This window comes from Lepidothrix coronata, unplaced genomic scaffold (assembly GCF_001604755.1).
Source record: "Lepidothrix coronata isolate B3197 unplaced genomic scaffold, Lepidothrix_coronata-1.0 Scaffold107, whole genome shotgun sequence".
In the NCBI taxonomy this organism is placed as follows: domain Eukaryota; kingdom Metazoa; phylum Chordata; class Aves; order Passeriformes; family Pipridae; genus Lepidothrix; species Lepidothrix coronata.
The window spans coordinates 4676264-4693364 of NW_016690287.1; the positions used below are offsets into that span (position 1 = coordinate 4676264).

The window sequence follows — 17101 nt, forward strand, 5'->3', positions numbered from 1 at the left end:
AATGCTAATGTTCACACATTAAGTTTTAAAGGAGGGGAAAGGAAAAGCATTTATGAATGCAAAATGCTGCTCTTCTTGCGAAAATGAAATTTGCTACGGTAACACTTTTGACAAAAAATATTCTCACCAAACAGCAATGCAAAAAGGAAGTATAAAGATTACATCATTACAGTGTAAGATGCTGCATCCCCTATCAGAATCACACCCGGGTTCACATTAATGTAAGATTTTTTTTGATTGTTTTAAACACACCAAATATATGCAACAGCTACAGCAGAAGTTGGTTCTTCATGAATTGAGTAAAACAGGAGTCCTTTGCTTCACCCAAATGGATTTCAGATCAGATTCTAGAATAAACCATAGAAACTTACCTTGCACTTCAACATGTTGGCCACTCTCTCTTGCATTGATTGTCCTGCTTTTGGCCTGACAAGAATATAAACTGCTTTCACCTCAGGGCTGGAGCGCAGGAGTTTTTCCAGCAGTACTTTGCCCACGAAACCTGTTGCTCCTGTGATAAGTACAGTCTTTCCATTGTAATAAGCTGAGACTGCAGACATGGTGCTTTCTTGTTCTGTCCTTTTCTGCAGCAGGTACCTGAGAAGATGAAGAAATAAAGGCTTTTATAGGGCTTTTGGGAGAACCTTTCTAGTCACCTATGGCAGCTCACATTTGTCAATGGCAATTTAAAAGAGGATTTCTTTAAAAAGTCTTTACTGTGAAAATATACCACAAAAATCTGAGAAGCTTAAAAAAAACTCAGGCTCAGCCTTATCCTCCATGTGACACCATAGCTGCACACAGCAGTCCAACACAGCTCGTGCTGTCCAAGACTCCCAGCAGTAGATGCTCCACACAGTGTTGAACAGTATTTATCTCCTACACTGTGAAGTGGCAGCCATGAAGCTTTCTCTGGAGTTTAGGTTGCCTGAACTCCCTCTTGGAGATCCACTGACTAAATAACGGGGCTGACATGACCAGGCTCCCACATGAAGTGTCCCAGTTAAGTATTTTAATTAGATGCAACGGTTTCAGGCCTGTATGACCCCAGCCATCCTGATTCGAACTCTTAAGTTGATTAAATGACAAACAAGGCTGGATTGAATCCTCTTAGAAAAGCCCCTCTCCCTATTAGTCCAATGGAAGCAAAACAACTCCTGTCTTTGAAGTGCTGCAGATCACAGCAAGCATAAAACATTTATACTGCAAGAGAAAGGCTCATGAAAAGTACCACTAAATGCTTTTATTTTGAAAAAAGCCTGCAGAATTCGAAACAACAAGAAACAAGAATAGTAGGACACAGTCAATCAAGTATTCAAGAACCAAAACAATGATCTTCAGGTACCCCAGAAAAACTTCTCTTCCTCCTGTAGAAGCTTCAGAAACACTGTTGGCCATTTCAAGTTTCTCAGCATGAGTGAACTGCACACTAACAAAATGCAAATACCTCAAAACTGAAATACTGTATTTGTTGTATTTTTGCAGTCTTCTAAGAGTCCCTGTTTTCACCAAACCTTTTGCATTTCTGAAGCCTAGTAAACCACTGAGGCACAGTGAAGTGCCTGACAGAGAAAAAACCACAAGCCTTCATAAAGACATTGTTCTTGTTCCTCTTTCCCAGTGCTGCCTGGGACCACAGTACTTCACATCAAACAAATGAAAATCCCCGAATTTCTTTATCCAAAACGAATCATCAGGTGTAGAATCTGATTTAGAAAGTGGGTCAAGCAGAATAAGTTCTGAGGGACATAATTTTACGAACTAAGAGCTGTGAGTATTCTGGCTCAGTGGATTTGGGTATTAGCCTACTTTCAGATATGGTCTAGATTATAATTTAAATGAACACAGAAGGTCCATCTAGGCCTATTAAAAACCTGGTCTTATTAAAGAGCTGGCCACTTGGGAAGTTAAACAAACAGGTTAAACTCTTAGATAATGAACTTATTTATAACAAAATGTCACATCTCATTCAGGTTCGGAAAAACTGAGTGATATTGGATGACAGAAACTTGCAGAACCTGGGAGTGTGTGAAAGGGTGTGTAAGGCCAGAAGGAGCTGGTAGTTTAGCCAGACAAAATGGAGATGACAAAAGACTTAAGAAATTTGTCACGACGCATGCCCTGCAACACAGAAAAATTAAGAAGTCCTTAGTCAGTAGAGACCATATAAAATCTACTGACCATCAGGAAACAAAAAGATAAAATGTAAGACTTCCAGCCACTGGATCCTTACTTCAAATTCATATTCAGAAGATCATATCTTCCTAACCTCACCTAATATGCTGCTAGGAAAAAAAGGTACATTTAGAAAGTACTTTGCACCACAAACTTGTAGATTACCACAGCGTTTAATAGGAGTTCCTCTCCTTCCCACACTTGAGGAGTAGAGAACAACTTCCCACCTGCATCACTAAACATTTCTGTTTTGCCTTATAGTTGTAGATCACTGCACAAATAACTGTTAAAGGTTTCCACATGTGGACATCAACTTATTATGTTGTTTCATTTGGGTTATCTGTTTGAAAGTTATCCAAAAGGGGCTTCATCTGTTTTGGCCAGATGTTAAATGCCTGCTAGAATAGCAAAATAAATAAATCATACTACGTTGAAGTGTCCCTAAAATTAACTGTGTAGCAAACTTTGTTCAGTGTTTCTGGCAAGGACTAAACACACATAACTGACAGTTCTTCCCCATCTAGTCTGAGACCATTTTGAAGGTTTGATTCCATAAATTTGGGAAATCAACTGCATCTCCCAAGCTATTCTGGTATGATGAAAATGGAAGTGCACAGCCACTGAAAAAAGGAACTTCTAAGGCAATCTCCTGTTTCTCTTGATTCTTGGCTTAACCCTACAGGGTTTAAAGACAAAGGAAGAAAAATCACATCCTTTCTATTTTCTACAGCAAAGCAGTCCAAGTGAGGCAGTACACAGTTAGTAGGGCCAGAATCAGAGTTGGATCCCATTGCTCAGGGCCTCATCCACAATAAAAAGCCACAAAGAATGAGATGATGTTTGCCTATTAAGGGATCAGATTTGTGTCTGCATGCAGTACATTTATTTTTCCCTTTCCTAAAGGAGCTTCAGAAGAAAATACAAAAATCTTGTACCCATTTGATGCCATGATAACTATCAGGAAAGAATATCTGCGTATTCGTTTAATATGCACAAACAAATTGATGTTTTGAGATCATGACACAAGAGCCAGAATGCTTCAATTTGATATGTTCAGACAGATCCCTGAATCTCCACTGTCTGAGCAAATTTAAAGAGGTTTTTACTAGGTTCCAAAATAAAAGGCAGATTTCAGTTTATATCCAGGATTGCTAAAATTTTCCTTTCAACTTAGTTTTGGTTTTTTTATTTTTTAGAACTATCTTTGGGTTCTTTTGTATTTTTAAGAGTGTGATTTATTCTTCTCTGTTTTAAATAATTTTGCTTGGTGTTTGTAAAGAAAGTACTGAAGAAGGTATGGAGACTTCAAGGAATCAGAAGATTCCTGAGGTTAAAGGGTGTGATCCAGGAAATGCCTACTGACCTAACCCTGGATGTCTACTTCAAAACACAGAGAACTTTATGCATGCCTTTTTGGCTTTTTGCACTCAGTCAATGGAACAAAAATTGTTTCCTGCAGGTCATACTTTACTTTTAATTTTAATGAAAGAACAGTCAATACTGAGCATTAACTATTTCCCAGTCAATTAAACTGCAGGGGATAAAGTGTCTGGTAGAACTATCTGAAGTTTGAACCACGGTCAGCAATTGCTGTGAGCTGACCCTTACTGAGGTAAAGAAGGATAAAGACAATTTCTTAGCCTAAGGTTCCTCTCTGTTCCAAAACTGACTGGAGGTGAGAAAGCCACTGAATTGTGGAGAAAAGCCCACACAAGGGCTTATTGAAGCCCAATTCAAGTGAGTCATTACAGGCAACTCTGAGGTTTTAGGCACTAACCGGAGCAGGGCAGTGATCACTGATGCCTCCTGAATTACTGAGTGCAGCAACTCTGCAGCAGCACAAATCTCTCTGATGCTCAATGATCTTCAGCTGGAGTGGGGAAAAAAACTAGCTTTTTCCCAGAGAGCCAGAAATCCCACTGAGCATCTCTGCAGACACAAGTGTGTACAAGCTGCTCTGAGGGTGAAGCTCTGGTACTGCTGCCTGTAAGAGTCTGCTCTGGATCAGCCATAAAGGACGACCTACAGGGCTGTGGTACAAACAAAGCCGTGATCCTGTGCCCAGGGCATGTGCCAAAGAACAAGCAAAGGGAAAGGTGGGAATCCTGCCAACCTAATGATTTCCTCCTGCAAAAGAAAACCCTCATATCCTCAGCGGAATAGTACAGGAGAGCTTTTCCCCACCAAGAGCAGATACAATTGAGCTGGTATTTAACAGAATAACTACACTGTCCTCATCTTCCACATATCTCAGTGATGCCAAATCCACATCTGGACTGCAGTGGTGTAATGAAGAGTGTGACTGCTACCAAAGCCAAAGTGATGGGAAGGGAAATGTGTATGTGAACCACTGCCACTGCACACAGCAGGTCAGTGCCTGCAGGGGGTTAACAAGAGATGGCAAAAGGGAGCAATGAAGGACAGGTAGACTGGAACAGGCGACTATTTCAGTATGGTTTAGATCACTGCTGGGATTTCCATGCCCTACTCAACTAGGGCAGTGGCCATTTCAGAAGCTTTTTTGTTCGGATATTTGTCTTTTCAACTCAAAACCAAAATTACAATTAATGACAAATAATATTTTTTGAAACAAAGCTACAAGACAGCGAGAGTCCTTTAAGACTAAATAACTTTTGGGCACTTCTCTGAAAATAAATTTTTAATCTTGGGTGCAAATATCCAATCATACATAAGACAGGTTTTTTTAATCAGGATTCTGGAAGAGTCATAATTAAACTGGGACATGCACAGAAAGAAAAATTCCTCTGTTGCTTCAGAGAACTTGCATAGCTGAGATCAGAAAAAGCAAAATAAAGTGGTCACAGACTATTTCAGTCTCATCAATTTGCTTCTTCAGTCTATTAATTATTTTATGAGTTTAAAATGGACTGAACACTGGGGATGCCTGAACAATGTATCTTCATATAATTATTTTCTCTTTTACATTTTGCTCCAGGAAGTGTGACAGAGACTCCATAAACTAGGCATGTAATTATAATACATAAAAGCAATTCTTTCTAATATGTGTTTGTTGCCTGAAAGCACTTGTTGTTAGTTTAATCATCAGCAAATAAATAATCCCACAAATGGGACTGTAACAGGAACAACCTGATCTTTTCACTTTTGTGGACAGTAGAGGTGGATACATGAACAATGAGCAATTTTCCTCCAGTGCCAATGCATATACAGCAATTGTATGGCTTGAAGCAAATCATTATAATCCAAGGAGAGCATGCACATGGATGCAGATGTAGGGATAGTGTTACCACCACCTCCTATGGAGCAAAATCCTCTCTGAAACAAAGCATCTTTCCAACCTGCTGACTGGAAACAAATGGAGCAACAAAAAGCTCCATTCCATGCTTAAAGAACAAAAATTAAAAATACAAAGAAAAATGCAATAAGCATCTATATGTTTCATTTGTGTGCTGGCACTAGAAACAAGGGCTCTAACAGCATCCATCAATTCACAGTGAGATCTCAGGTGTATGCAAGTACATTAGTTGTGCAGGCTCTGTCATTTGAGATGCTTTATATGGATGTCAAGGTTTTGTTGAGCACCAGGATCTGCTGCAGAGATTTCACAGCTTATTTTTAGCCCCAGGACATCTGGAAGTAATAGAGCGTGCTGTGGCCTTAGAGTCCCAGAGCAGAGTCTCACACCATGCTCTGTAGCAATAGCTGAAGCAGTGACTTGTTTTTCATCACAGTGACTTAACTCCTGGCTTCTCAGTAACACCAAGAGGAGCCTTATGTCACTCAGTTCCACTGATTTCATTTACTGGGCCAAACTCACAACCAGGGAAGTTCCACTGCCATGACCAACATTTCAGCTGGGATCAACATGAATTAGCTCAGATTAGAGCCTTTATATTTAAAATATTTTCTGCATTTTCAGTAATAAATAACAGTGACTCAGAATGGAAAATGGCCGTAGTTCAGCACTGCACAATATTTGTGCTGCTAACAAGAACAAGCAGAAAGTACCAGCAGTGATGCATTCGAGTTACATAATGTATTTCCAAAGGTTTTTAGCCACAGGAAGATTTGTGCAGCACAAGATGTTTGGGAAGAGGTGGGGGAGAATTTCACTGATGGCAAAAAATGAAGCAAAGAGGATGTTAAAATGGCTGTTCTAGGGACAAATTAAAAGATCCTTATGGTTTGTTAAACTTCCATGGTTATTTAACAGCACTAACAACCTACCAGCAATAACAAACTGGAAAAGATAAACCTTCTCTCACTTAGCTACAGAATTAAAAGGAAGGTCATAATCCACCCTTTGTACAGGCACTATAGATGCTAATGCAGCATAAAGAAATAAAATCCCGTGATTCAAAGATGGGCACATTTACAGCCAGACTGAACTCCTAATGATAATCCTCTTTGCGAGAGATTTTGCTCCCAGCAATTTACACCAAATATAAATGTTGTTGCTAGAAGCCTGAAGGTTAAACCACTTTTCTCCAGCTAATATATTTCAAATCATTTTTTGTTTGCCAACAGTACCGACTCAACTCCATAACAGCATACCCAAGTAGCAACATGCAAGGAGAAACTCTCACTGCTCCCGGAAACCCTTCGCGATTTGAAAAATCACACCAGTTTTGCAATTCGTGTTAATTTATAACAGTTAAATCTAAAGAGACAGTGCAGTGTGACAGCATAATTAAGAACTGGAGGCAATGAGCAGTGTGCACAGCCTGATCCTGCAAACGCTGAATGCTGCATCACATAAGGACGGCAGCTCTTGATCCTCTGGAAATCACTGGCTGCTGGGCTAGAGACCTGCCCACAGAACAAGATGCAGATGTAGGGCAAAAGTTTGAATTTCAAGATGTGGTCATTGTGTAAGCACTACCTGTACAGCTTCAGAGACCACCTGACTCTTTTCAGCAGCCCAAACTGTTTGACCCTGTTCAGAATTAGAGAAGAACAAGTGAAGCACAAGGGCCACTGATGCAACACAACACAGGAGAATCCCCTTGAGTTTTTAGTGGAAACTGTTAGTCTCTCTCAGTCTATATTCTCTCTAAAACTGATGAAAACAAGGTTATAAACATTTTAGAGCTGGAACGAGGGGACAGTGCTGAGGACATACCTACGTGTGTGATACAGGATTTTGAAGAACAAATATTTCTCAATAGCTCAAGTATGGATGTATTCTGCCTCTCCTCTATTTAATCGGCCACCTTATAAGAACTGCAGCTACCAGAGACATGAAAGGAGCTGTTTCTGCAGGCTCCTTTCTGCATCACACGTCATCTGTACCCACTCTCCCCTTTCTTTTTAGAGGAAGCTCTGTCTTTTTGAGAGATAGTTGTTGGAAAGCCACTGAGCAAATCACAGGATCAAAGCTTAGGTGCTGTGCAGAGATCAGGACTAGAAGGGACTTTTTGCTCTGCCTCAGCATAATTAAATGCAGACATCCTATGTCAGAGCATTTTTGCAGGCAATCCATTCCCTTCTCTTTCCCCCACTTCACTCTTCACAGCCATTTTCACCTTGCTTTTTCTCCTGGGATCTCTACAACCAGCAGTCCTCTCCCAAGACCCTAAATCAGAACCCTTGCCCTACCCACTGCACACCAATCACACTGCACCCTACCATTGCAGGAGGGAGGTCTCTCAGTGATTAAGTCAGGAGTCTTTAACTCTCTCTGTGATAACAGTCTGGTCTGGCATATTTATTTTATTTTAGTGATCTCAGTTGATAACTTAATTAGCATCCAAGAGCTAATGTATTAGCATTCGAAGGTTTTCTGTCCTTTTCCACTACTTGGTCTTGTCCCTCGTCAAAAATATTGGCACCAGCATATATGGCATTTGTGGGAAGAGCTGGATTTACAGATGGCAGGTTGGGTGGGTGTGTTGATCTGCTGGAGGGTAGGAAGGCATTGCAGAGGGAACTGGACAACCCGGATTGATAGACTGAGGACAATTGTATGAGGTTCAACAAGGCCAAGTGCCTTCTGATCTTGAAGGTATTTTTCAATCTAAATTATTTTATGACTGGGCCAGTTCAAGCATAATCACATACAATTTGAGGGTAAAAGGAGGATTAAGTGTTTCGGTGTTTTTTTCAAGCCTCACTTTTGGAGCAGTCCATTTAGCACAGCTGCTCTGAAGGGACAGCAGCTTCAGGGTTGTTACCTTCCCACCTATTCTCCCATTCCAGTACTCACAGAAAGCCATCCTACAACAGCCCAAACCACACAGGGTAACTAAAAACTGCCTACATTTCTGAAACAAATGAAAAAGAAGTGGTGATTGATAGCAGCAATGTGAGTATTTATGTGACTACAGCAACCATGTTCTTTACAAAGGCACTGTCATGACGTAAAAAAGAATGATCTTCACTCAAGATTCTGAGTCAACAGCAATATTGATCCAAGTAGATCAATATAGTAAGTAAATCTATGTCATGCAATGATGGAGAGACTGCCTTCCTGAGACTACCTTCTCTTTCCTACTGTCACTCCATTCAGCTCTCCTGCCAGGTAAATATATAAGCACAATGCTTAGGAGTCTTAACAAAATCAAATGAAACTGCATTTATATGTTTTCATAACAAAACATAAAAAAAAAAAATTACAGAAAACAACAAAAGAAGAAACTGAGGACAATGTACAGGAATATGGTCAAGTGATGACCCCTTAATGACCATGCTTTTAAAAGACAAACACTTATCTACCTTCCTACTGTTACAACTCTTTTTCACAGCTATGTCCAGTGGAAGATGAAAATAGAAAACATGAGTAGCTCTGTACCCCTGTGCATTTTTATGACTATATGTGCATATTTTTGTTTGTATTAAGCTTCAAAACAAATGCAAAATAATTAATAATTGGCTGAATAACACCAGCTGAAAGAAAGCAAGGCAGCTGTAGGGATTCAAACATACACAGTTTCTGACGACCACAGAGTTCCGCACTCGGTCTGTCTGGATCTCCCAGAGTATAAGGGATTTTACTTGTCATGGTTTGAGATAGCCCCAAAAATCTAATTCCCTAGTCTAAGCCCCCTCCCACATCTCAACCTAATGTGAGATGGGTTTTTCCAGACAAAACACGCCAGACTCCAAATGGGGAAAGGGAATATATTACAATGACTGTACAAATAAATATTATAATACATTATACACACGATCACAACTATCTCTACCATGACATATAGTATTTACAATGGATCAGATCTCTTCTCCCCTCCAAATAAAAGTCCAGGAGGGAAGAAAGACAGATCCCTTCCAGTCTCTAAGCAGGAGCATCTTCTACAGCAGCAATCTGTCTTCTTTGCATACATGCAGCAGCTGATAGCTGGATTTCTGCCAGCACTCACGAGGGAGGCATCCAAGCTCCCTCGGCCCCGTCATCACCAAGCGAGGGGTCTTCCTCCGTGGACTACGTCACCCCAGACAAGGTCGTTCCACCACGGTCATATCACGAGCACAGGGGGTCTTCATGACAGTCTGGTATCTTCAGGAGATTCAAGCTCCTTGCAGGGCCTCTGTGCCCTGCCTCAGGCTGCGAGCTTCTTTGTAGCTTGCAGCAAGGGAGGGCCCCCAAGGTCACTCTCTCCGCATTCCTCTCCGTCCCAGTCCAGCTTCCCGGGACGCTCTGAGCTTCTCAGCTCCTCTCTGCAGTGCATGTCACACTTCACCCCTCCCTCTAGGATGTGAGGGGTCTCCAAGGAGTTGGGGGGGTCTGGTTCAGTTCTTACCCCCAGAAACTCTGTCTCTCAGCTGCTGGCTCTCTTTCTCCCGGCTCTCCTTCCAGGAGTCCTCTCTGCGGTGCATGCCGTTTGCTGTTTGGTTCAGTTCTTATCTGTCCTGGCTCTTAGCCAGAGTCTCTGGACGCTGCATCTCTGCTTCCTGCTCTGTCTCCGCTGCCCACGGTGGAGAAAACATCTCCCAGCTTAACTATAGACACTTAGTCCAGTCTAACACTGTTCCAAGTCTCTGCAGTCCCCCCCCAGCCAGGGGCTGGGAGGCCCCAGAGGCCCCGAGGGGCTCAGAGCCCCTTCCTCATGGCTCTACAACATGGCCACCTCTCCTACCAACAAAACTACAACTCATCTCTTCTGTTCAGCTTGTGGAATGTTTACATTTTGCAGGAGCGCCCATTGGACAAAACTTCAAAACTTCCAGGGGTTTCCACCCCTTGGGGTTTTACCATTTTTTTTAGCCTCTGGGGGAAAACAAGGTCCAAACCACCACATTACTGAAGTCTTTTCTTTAATAATATGCATGTACTTGTATAGTACATGCACAGAAAACCATTTTTAGGTTGTAGACACAAAATCTGTTGACTGCTTTTTCCCTTGACCCTCAACCATTTTTGAGTCATCAAGACCCTGATGACAGTTGGCTATAGAACACCTCATACTGCAAACCTTTATAAGATGCAACAGGGCAAATATTCCTTTTCCTTCATCCCTTCATACTGCCTGAATTTGCTAATGCCTTCCTTGTAAGACAGAGGAAACTACTTAGCTGAGAAGCTCTTGACATGTTGTGAGGGAAATGTCTTGATGAGCTCAGATAATACAGTAGCATGGTTTGTGCTGCTTAACAGAAAAATGTGGTGACTACACTAAGAAGTTTAGCAGTCCTGTGACAGCAAGCTAAAATGAAATTTCACACTTTGGATCTCAGATCTAACAGAGTGGAAAAAATTACCTGCTGTGTTCGGACACAGATTTAAGGTTAATTAAATAACTGTAATTATTTTTCTTTCCAATAGAGAGCTCAGCAGTCTGAGCAGTTTTATACTGAGGTATTATTAAGAAGCGCAGTCTAGAACCTAGTTACTCTTGCCTTGGTTGGGATTGAAAGATAAAAATATTGGAATATATCCCACTAAGAGGAGTCTTCTTATAAGGATGACCAGAGTGATAGTTTATACTATTAATTTCATAGCAAAGCATATATAAATACAGACACACATTTTCAAGCCCAAAGATTTAAGATACCTTTAAGTGGGTTTTTTAAATTGAAACCTGACAGAGAACATTATCAATTGAAATACCACAGGTTTGCCTTTTACCTTTGACTCAAAACTCAGATAGGCTAAATACAAACAAAAAGTATTTATTTTTTTAATTTCTCCCATGTTTCTCTGTTGCTCATACTTAGAACATTTGATGTAAACCTGGCAATCCATCAGACAACAACTGCAGCCTGGATTGTTGGTTTTTCCAGCTACTGAAATAAGACAGAAGATATCCAGGCTTCTGCTATGCAACATTCTCCTATCAGTGAATTCTCAGCAGAGAGGGAAGGATCAAGCCCTTCAGGAACAGGGAAGAAGCTCAGCCAAAGCATATTTCACTCCAGGAAGTCCACAGGGGATTTTAGGGCTGGTTAGTGCATGCTGCTGGCTGGCTCACTCTGCAGCAAGCCAGCATCTGTGATCAGCTCTCCAGTATTTCCCTGCATGCCCTGCTTGTTGAAGACAATTCTGGCAAAACCTGAACTAGAACCACAACACACTGACAGCTCTGCTGTCAGAGTCCTGGGCACTGAAATAAGGACCTTGCACAGGCAGCACAAGGGTGCACAGACCGAGGCAGCTACAGCAGCAAAGCTGCAGCAGTTCCAGCTTGGAAGGTTCCTGCCCTGTCGTGGCTGTCACTGTGCAAATGTGATGAACTGACAAACATCCCTTCTCCCTTTGGAAATGCACAGAAACCACGGCAAGGAGAGTCCAGGAGGCCACTTCCTCCTGCAAGAACCCATGCGTGGAGCATTGGGAAGGGGCAATGGAGTTCTTAAGAGAGAAGCCAGTGAGACAGAAGGCACTGCACAGGTTCAGGGTGTTTCTGTCTCCCATTACACCTCACCATTCTGGGAAGGCTTTTCCACTGCTTTGACTCCCTGTCTGGATGCACTCCCCACCTCTTTAATCCCTGATCTGTAGCAAGACAAACACAGAGTTACATGCACAGGCGATTCCTGCTGCTCCTCCCGAGGCTGTAGGATATCTCAGGACCAGGGAATTACAGTTTCAGATGCACCAGCGAGACTACTGGTTTTGTCCCTGCCCCTTCCAACAGCAAATGTCATCCTAAGAGCTTGCAAATTTTCTTTTTCCTTGGGATCATAAACACAACACGCAGGCAGCAGGAGGGAGAAGCCTTTTTCTCCTCTGGAAATTTCAGCAGGGAATACAGAAGCAGCCCAGCTAAGCCAGAAGCATCATCAGCCATATGAAAACAAGCCATGTATTAATAGGTAGCTCCAAGGTAGCTGCTAGGATTTTTAGAGGATCTGTGTTTGATCAAAGCAGAAAACTGAAGAAAACCTACTAAAATATGGGTAGGATGAGGGTGACTATGTCATGGATGCTAAGTGTGACTACAAAACATAGCTTCTATTAAAAAAAAAAAAAGAGAATGTAAGAGAGCAGCAAAGAAGAGAGTTTGTAGAACTCCCTGTGATCAGTATCTGAGTTAGTGTGTTTATGCAGGACTTTCCATTCAGCTTCTACCACAATGAACTGAGTGTGTAAATCCAGGAGTTCTCACCATGCTGCACCCAGAATTACTCACAGCAGCTTAAAACAAAGTAGTTCTGTGATCTCTAAACGCATGGAGCCAAATCACTCCTGGGAGATAACCCAGCGATCTGCATCACTGATGAAGTGGAAACTGAACTTTTCCAGAAAATAATTTCCTTAACACTGAGAACAAAAACTGAAAGAAATTAAAAACAACTTATAAGGGCCTCCTCACATGCAGGACATAGCTCAGTAAGAAACGGGAAATGGACAGAGAACCTCTCATTTCTGACAGCCACCACCATAATATTTTGGGATAGATTTTAAAGATGCAGTTTGTAAAACGGTATCAACAAAACACAGAAATTATGGCCTTACTTGCACTTACGTTTTAAAACTTCTTTTTCTACTCCCATCAGCTCTTCCCTTATTTGAAACTGGGCTACATAATAAGTAAGCAGAACTCATTCTACTAACAGTAAGAACACTTTCACAAAATCTTTCATAATTCAACTGATTGCACTCTTGATACTAAATATTATCTCCATTTCTGAGAGTTTTGTTACTCTCAAGAGGTAGTTTTGCTAGCTCTTGATCCTCATCAGATGGCTTTAAGGATTTTGGACTCTTCTAACTTGTACACCTCTGTCTCTTCTACCAGGTTAAACAGACTGAGAAAACAGAAATAAAACTAAATAGTAAATGTAAAGTGAGTCCGAAGATGTTGTTTCAAAATACGGAGAGAGATGCAAAATCCTGAAACACACATCCCTCCAGCAGGCTACAGATTTGCTGCATCCCAAGCCCTTTGGGATGGGAAGTATGCAAGTGCAGTAGTACCACTCACAACAGGTCTCTGATCACAGCTGAGTCACACAGAAATTACCAGAGTGGAAATACTTTTTTATATATATTTGTATATGTGAATCACTAATACAGCAAACACAGCACAGCAGTGTTTATCCCTCCCTTATGCTGTTAAAAATGCTTTCTTTTAATGAAGTAATGTGTTTGTTCAACCCCTGCTTTATACACATTAACTAATGGTCTCCGAAATACCCCAGAGAAACAAAGAAGATGTGTATTTTATTATTCCCATTATTAGAAGCAATGCAATTCATAGGGGCTGCTAATGAATTACAGTTAATGATGCAGTGCTAAGCAGCCACTTTTTCTGGAGATTTGTTTAGGTCATACTATAACAGGGATCAGAAGTAACTTCCATTGCAGAAACCAATGAGTGCAACAGCAAGAAAGACCATATATGCTGTAAGACACATTGATTTTATCCAAATAGTTTCTGTAGTGTTACAATTTCATCATTCTCAGGTGCCTATGCACATTTTAAAAAGTCTTGTGTTGTTGTTGGGGTTTTTTTTCGTTATTGGTAGGGTTTTTTTCTTGATTTTTTTTGCCATGCAGTTATTACTCTCACTCAAGAGCAAAAAAAAGACAAAACCGTGGATTCAGGAGGGAAATAATAATCAAATGTGGAAGAAGCCAACCAGAAGATCAAAAATATATCCTTCCCAATTAGATTTTCTCACAAACTGCAAGGAAAATACACTCCTCAAATCTCCTCACTCAGTTTCTGTGAAAGACAGGCAGCACAGCCTGCAGATTTCTCTCCCCAAAGTTCTCCAAGAAACACAAACATTTACTCTTCAGATAAAGGGAAAAGAGCAGGAAGAGGAAACTACAGACAATTCCCTGGAGTTACTGAAAACTGCATTAAGGAACTTTCCTCTTCACATCAGCAGCTCTGAATAATGAGGCAGCAGAGAGCTTTGCAGCACTGGGAGCCTTTGAAACACACTTGTCCAGAAGGAAGAGACAATAAAATGTCAATAGAAAATGCCTCTTGGCTGGTACAGAGAAAACTTTTCCTCCTTTTCCAAATACAGGGACCAATTTTTTTCTTCCCCTCTTCTCCAATATTTAGAAGACAAGCTGATGAGAGATGACAAGGCTCACTTACAGAAGTTCAAAAAAATCCAGCACTGAATAAAACATAAGTGCAGAATCAGAAAAAGGATGGTCAGACTGTACCAATGTCATCTAATATATCCTCTATGCACTGAAATGCAAGAAGGGAATGGAAAGAAATAATTCAATGATGATTTAGTTCTAAAAGTTCAAGAAAAGTTTGAATTAAGTTTAAAGTATTTGAATAATCCTGTTGTAGTCAGCGTCAAGTTCAAGTTAGTGCACATATGTTCTCCTTAATTACAAATTTCCTTCTCATCGTTAAGAAGCTCTGCATTCAAAATTTACATGCTCCTATACTGAATAAATTTTTAAATTACTTTTTAATTTTACTTTTTATTGGTCAACAATTAAGATATTATTTATCAGATAAATAAAATTATCCACAAATTTTGCAATCCTGGTTCCCCCCCCCAATCTTATCCTAGCATGATCTATAAAATAAGGAAATTTCTTGGAATGGATTAGGGTGTGCCTGCCCTGAAAATGCACAAGACCACACAGAGTTGGTATATTAGCATAGCTTCAAGTAGCACAGTGAAATACAAAAATAAATACGCCTCCTATGATCATTCTTTTTTTAAAGCTTTTTCTATTCTTGTAGGGACAGGAGATTGCTATGTTCCAAGGTGGAAGTATTTAGGACCCCTCTAAAATGGAAAGATTTACCCATATCATTTAAGAAAAAACAACTTATGACTCAATTCCTGTTAATGATTTTTTTATTACATTTTTCCAAGAAATGATGCTCTCTTTAACTTTTGTATGACCTCATGACCTTGGAAACAAAGCTCACAGTCTGAAGATATAAATATCAAGCAAATGTTACTAGTTCTCAAGCAGTATCAACTTGCTTTGGTGCTTTTAGCTCCATCGTCCTAAGACACAGAAAGCAGCCTCATTCTGTCTTGCACCTTTGTAATTTTGTGTATTTTAAATTTTGATATTCAGAATAAGCCTCATCTCCTCCTCTTAGTTCATTTGTGCCAAGCAGAACACAAAAGATTTGCCTTTTTAACCAGGTCTCTCATCTCCTGGATCTTTGCAATCCATTGAGAGTCTCACACAAGTTCAGAGTCTGTCCTCACACCAGATCCTGGAGATGCTGTGAAAATAAACATCAACATGTGTTGTAGCAACCTGTGTGTGTGGAACTACCTCTCAGGAAACAAACTGTTACCAACCTCTCCTTCTCAAAACAGAAGTCAAAAGGCACAAAGTCCTCTTGCCAGTGCCAGTGCCATTGCATTAATTGTCCTTGTTCTTCAGACACAAATTATTCACCTCCAAGCCTTGCAGCATCTGTTGGACATCCCCCACCTTGGATTTCTTACTGCTAATCTCGGGTCCAGATAAGAGTCCTATTAAGAAGGGCTGACATAAAGTACACAGAGATTGCCAGGCTGGAAATTCTTTGCCAAAATACACAGCTCAGCTGGGCAGGGACATAGTAAGTAGCATGTATCCACACTAGGCTTCCACAAGAAAGAAAAAAAGTTTTGTTACTAACGGCCAAAACATACACTGACCTCGCCAAAAAGTAGTCTTTGAGGCAGGATACTTCCTGCGATACAGAGATATTTACTAAAATAAGCACACAGAGATTAGGGCTCCCACTCAACTACACCTCTCAGGGAAAAGAGAGTAGTAAAGTAATACGTGGCAGTAACAACCATTTTTTCTCTCCAGTTTAATGCCATAAAAGCAGGACCTCCCTGTTGTTGTGAGAGCAAAAGCAAAATGAAATGGGAGAGGTGTTTCGCTCTGCTCAAAATTTTATTTTTTGAAGTCTCTGTAGCACAAAATGCTATTTTAGGAAAAACATTTTTTTTTCCCCTGGCAGTGCAAATCAGCCTAAAACTCAGCATATTTGGCTTCCTGAAAATTTTTCCTGGCTGAGTACTCACAACCTACAGAGACTCCCTGTTATAACTGTTGCCAATTCTCTTTGTTGACCCCTTTCCAAAAGAGCATGAAGAGAGAAAAAAGGTGGCAGTCAGAGAAACAGTACAACCCAAGGATCCCTGTTTTATCAGAAGGGTGTTTGAAGGCAGAGTAAACAATGCTCCAAGGTGGCCTTAATTTGCACTGGAAGCCAATGTTGGTTTTGGGAAGTTGCCATTACATTCACTGTAGGCTTTGCCACCACATCCCTCCTCTTTGATTTTGTACTGAACACACGCCAAGAAACTTGGATTTTAACAACTGAATGGCAGAGATGTCCTGCAAGAGACACAGTCCTAAATAACTGGAAGGGAAAGAAATCATGCCTGTGAATACAGTGCGAGCCTTTTGACAGAGGGAAGCTTAAGCACAGATACAGGAGGGACAATGGTAGGTGACTTGTGCTGGGAAAAAAATATTAATTTGATATTAATGATACTTACTTGGAAATTATTTGATCTATTTGAAATCTGCTAGTAACACTGAGGATAAAATGGTTGC

At 40.7% G+C, this 17101-nt stretch overlaps 1 protein-coding gene across 3 annotated transcripts in view; it reads right to left on the bottom strand.

Annotated features, from left to right (window-relative positions):
* The window catches only part of LOC108501759 (fatty acyl-CoA reductase 1-like), a 136841-nt gene that overhangs the window by 72901 nt on the left and 46839 nt on the right, over positions 1-17101 (bottom strand). For all 3 annotated transcript variants that reach the window (XM_017823972.1, XM_017823970.1, XM_017823971.1), the window contains exon 2: positions 372-597. In XM_017823972.1, the coding sequence (XP_017679461.1) occupies positions 372-560 (189 nt within the window). In that variant the 5' untranslated portion in view covers positions 561-597. The remainder of the gene's footprint in view (positions 1-371; positions 598-17101) is intronic.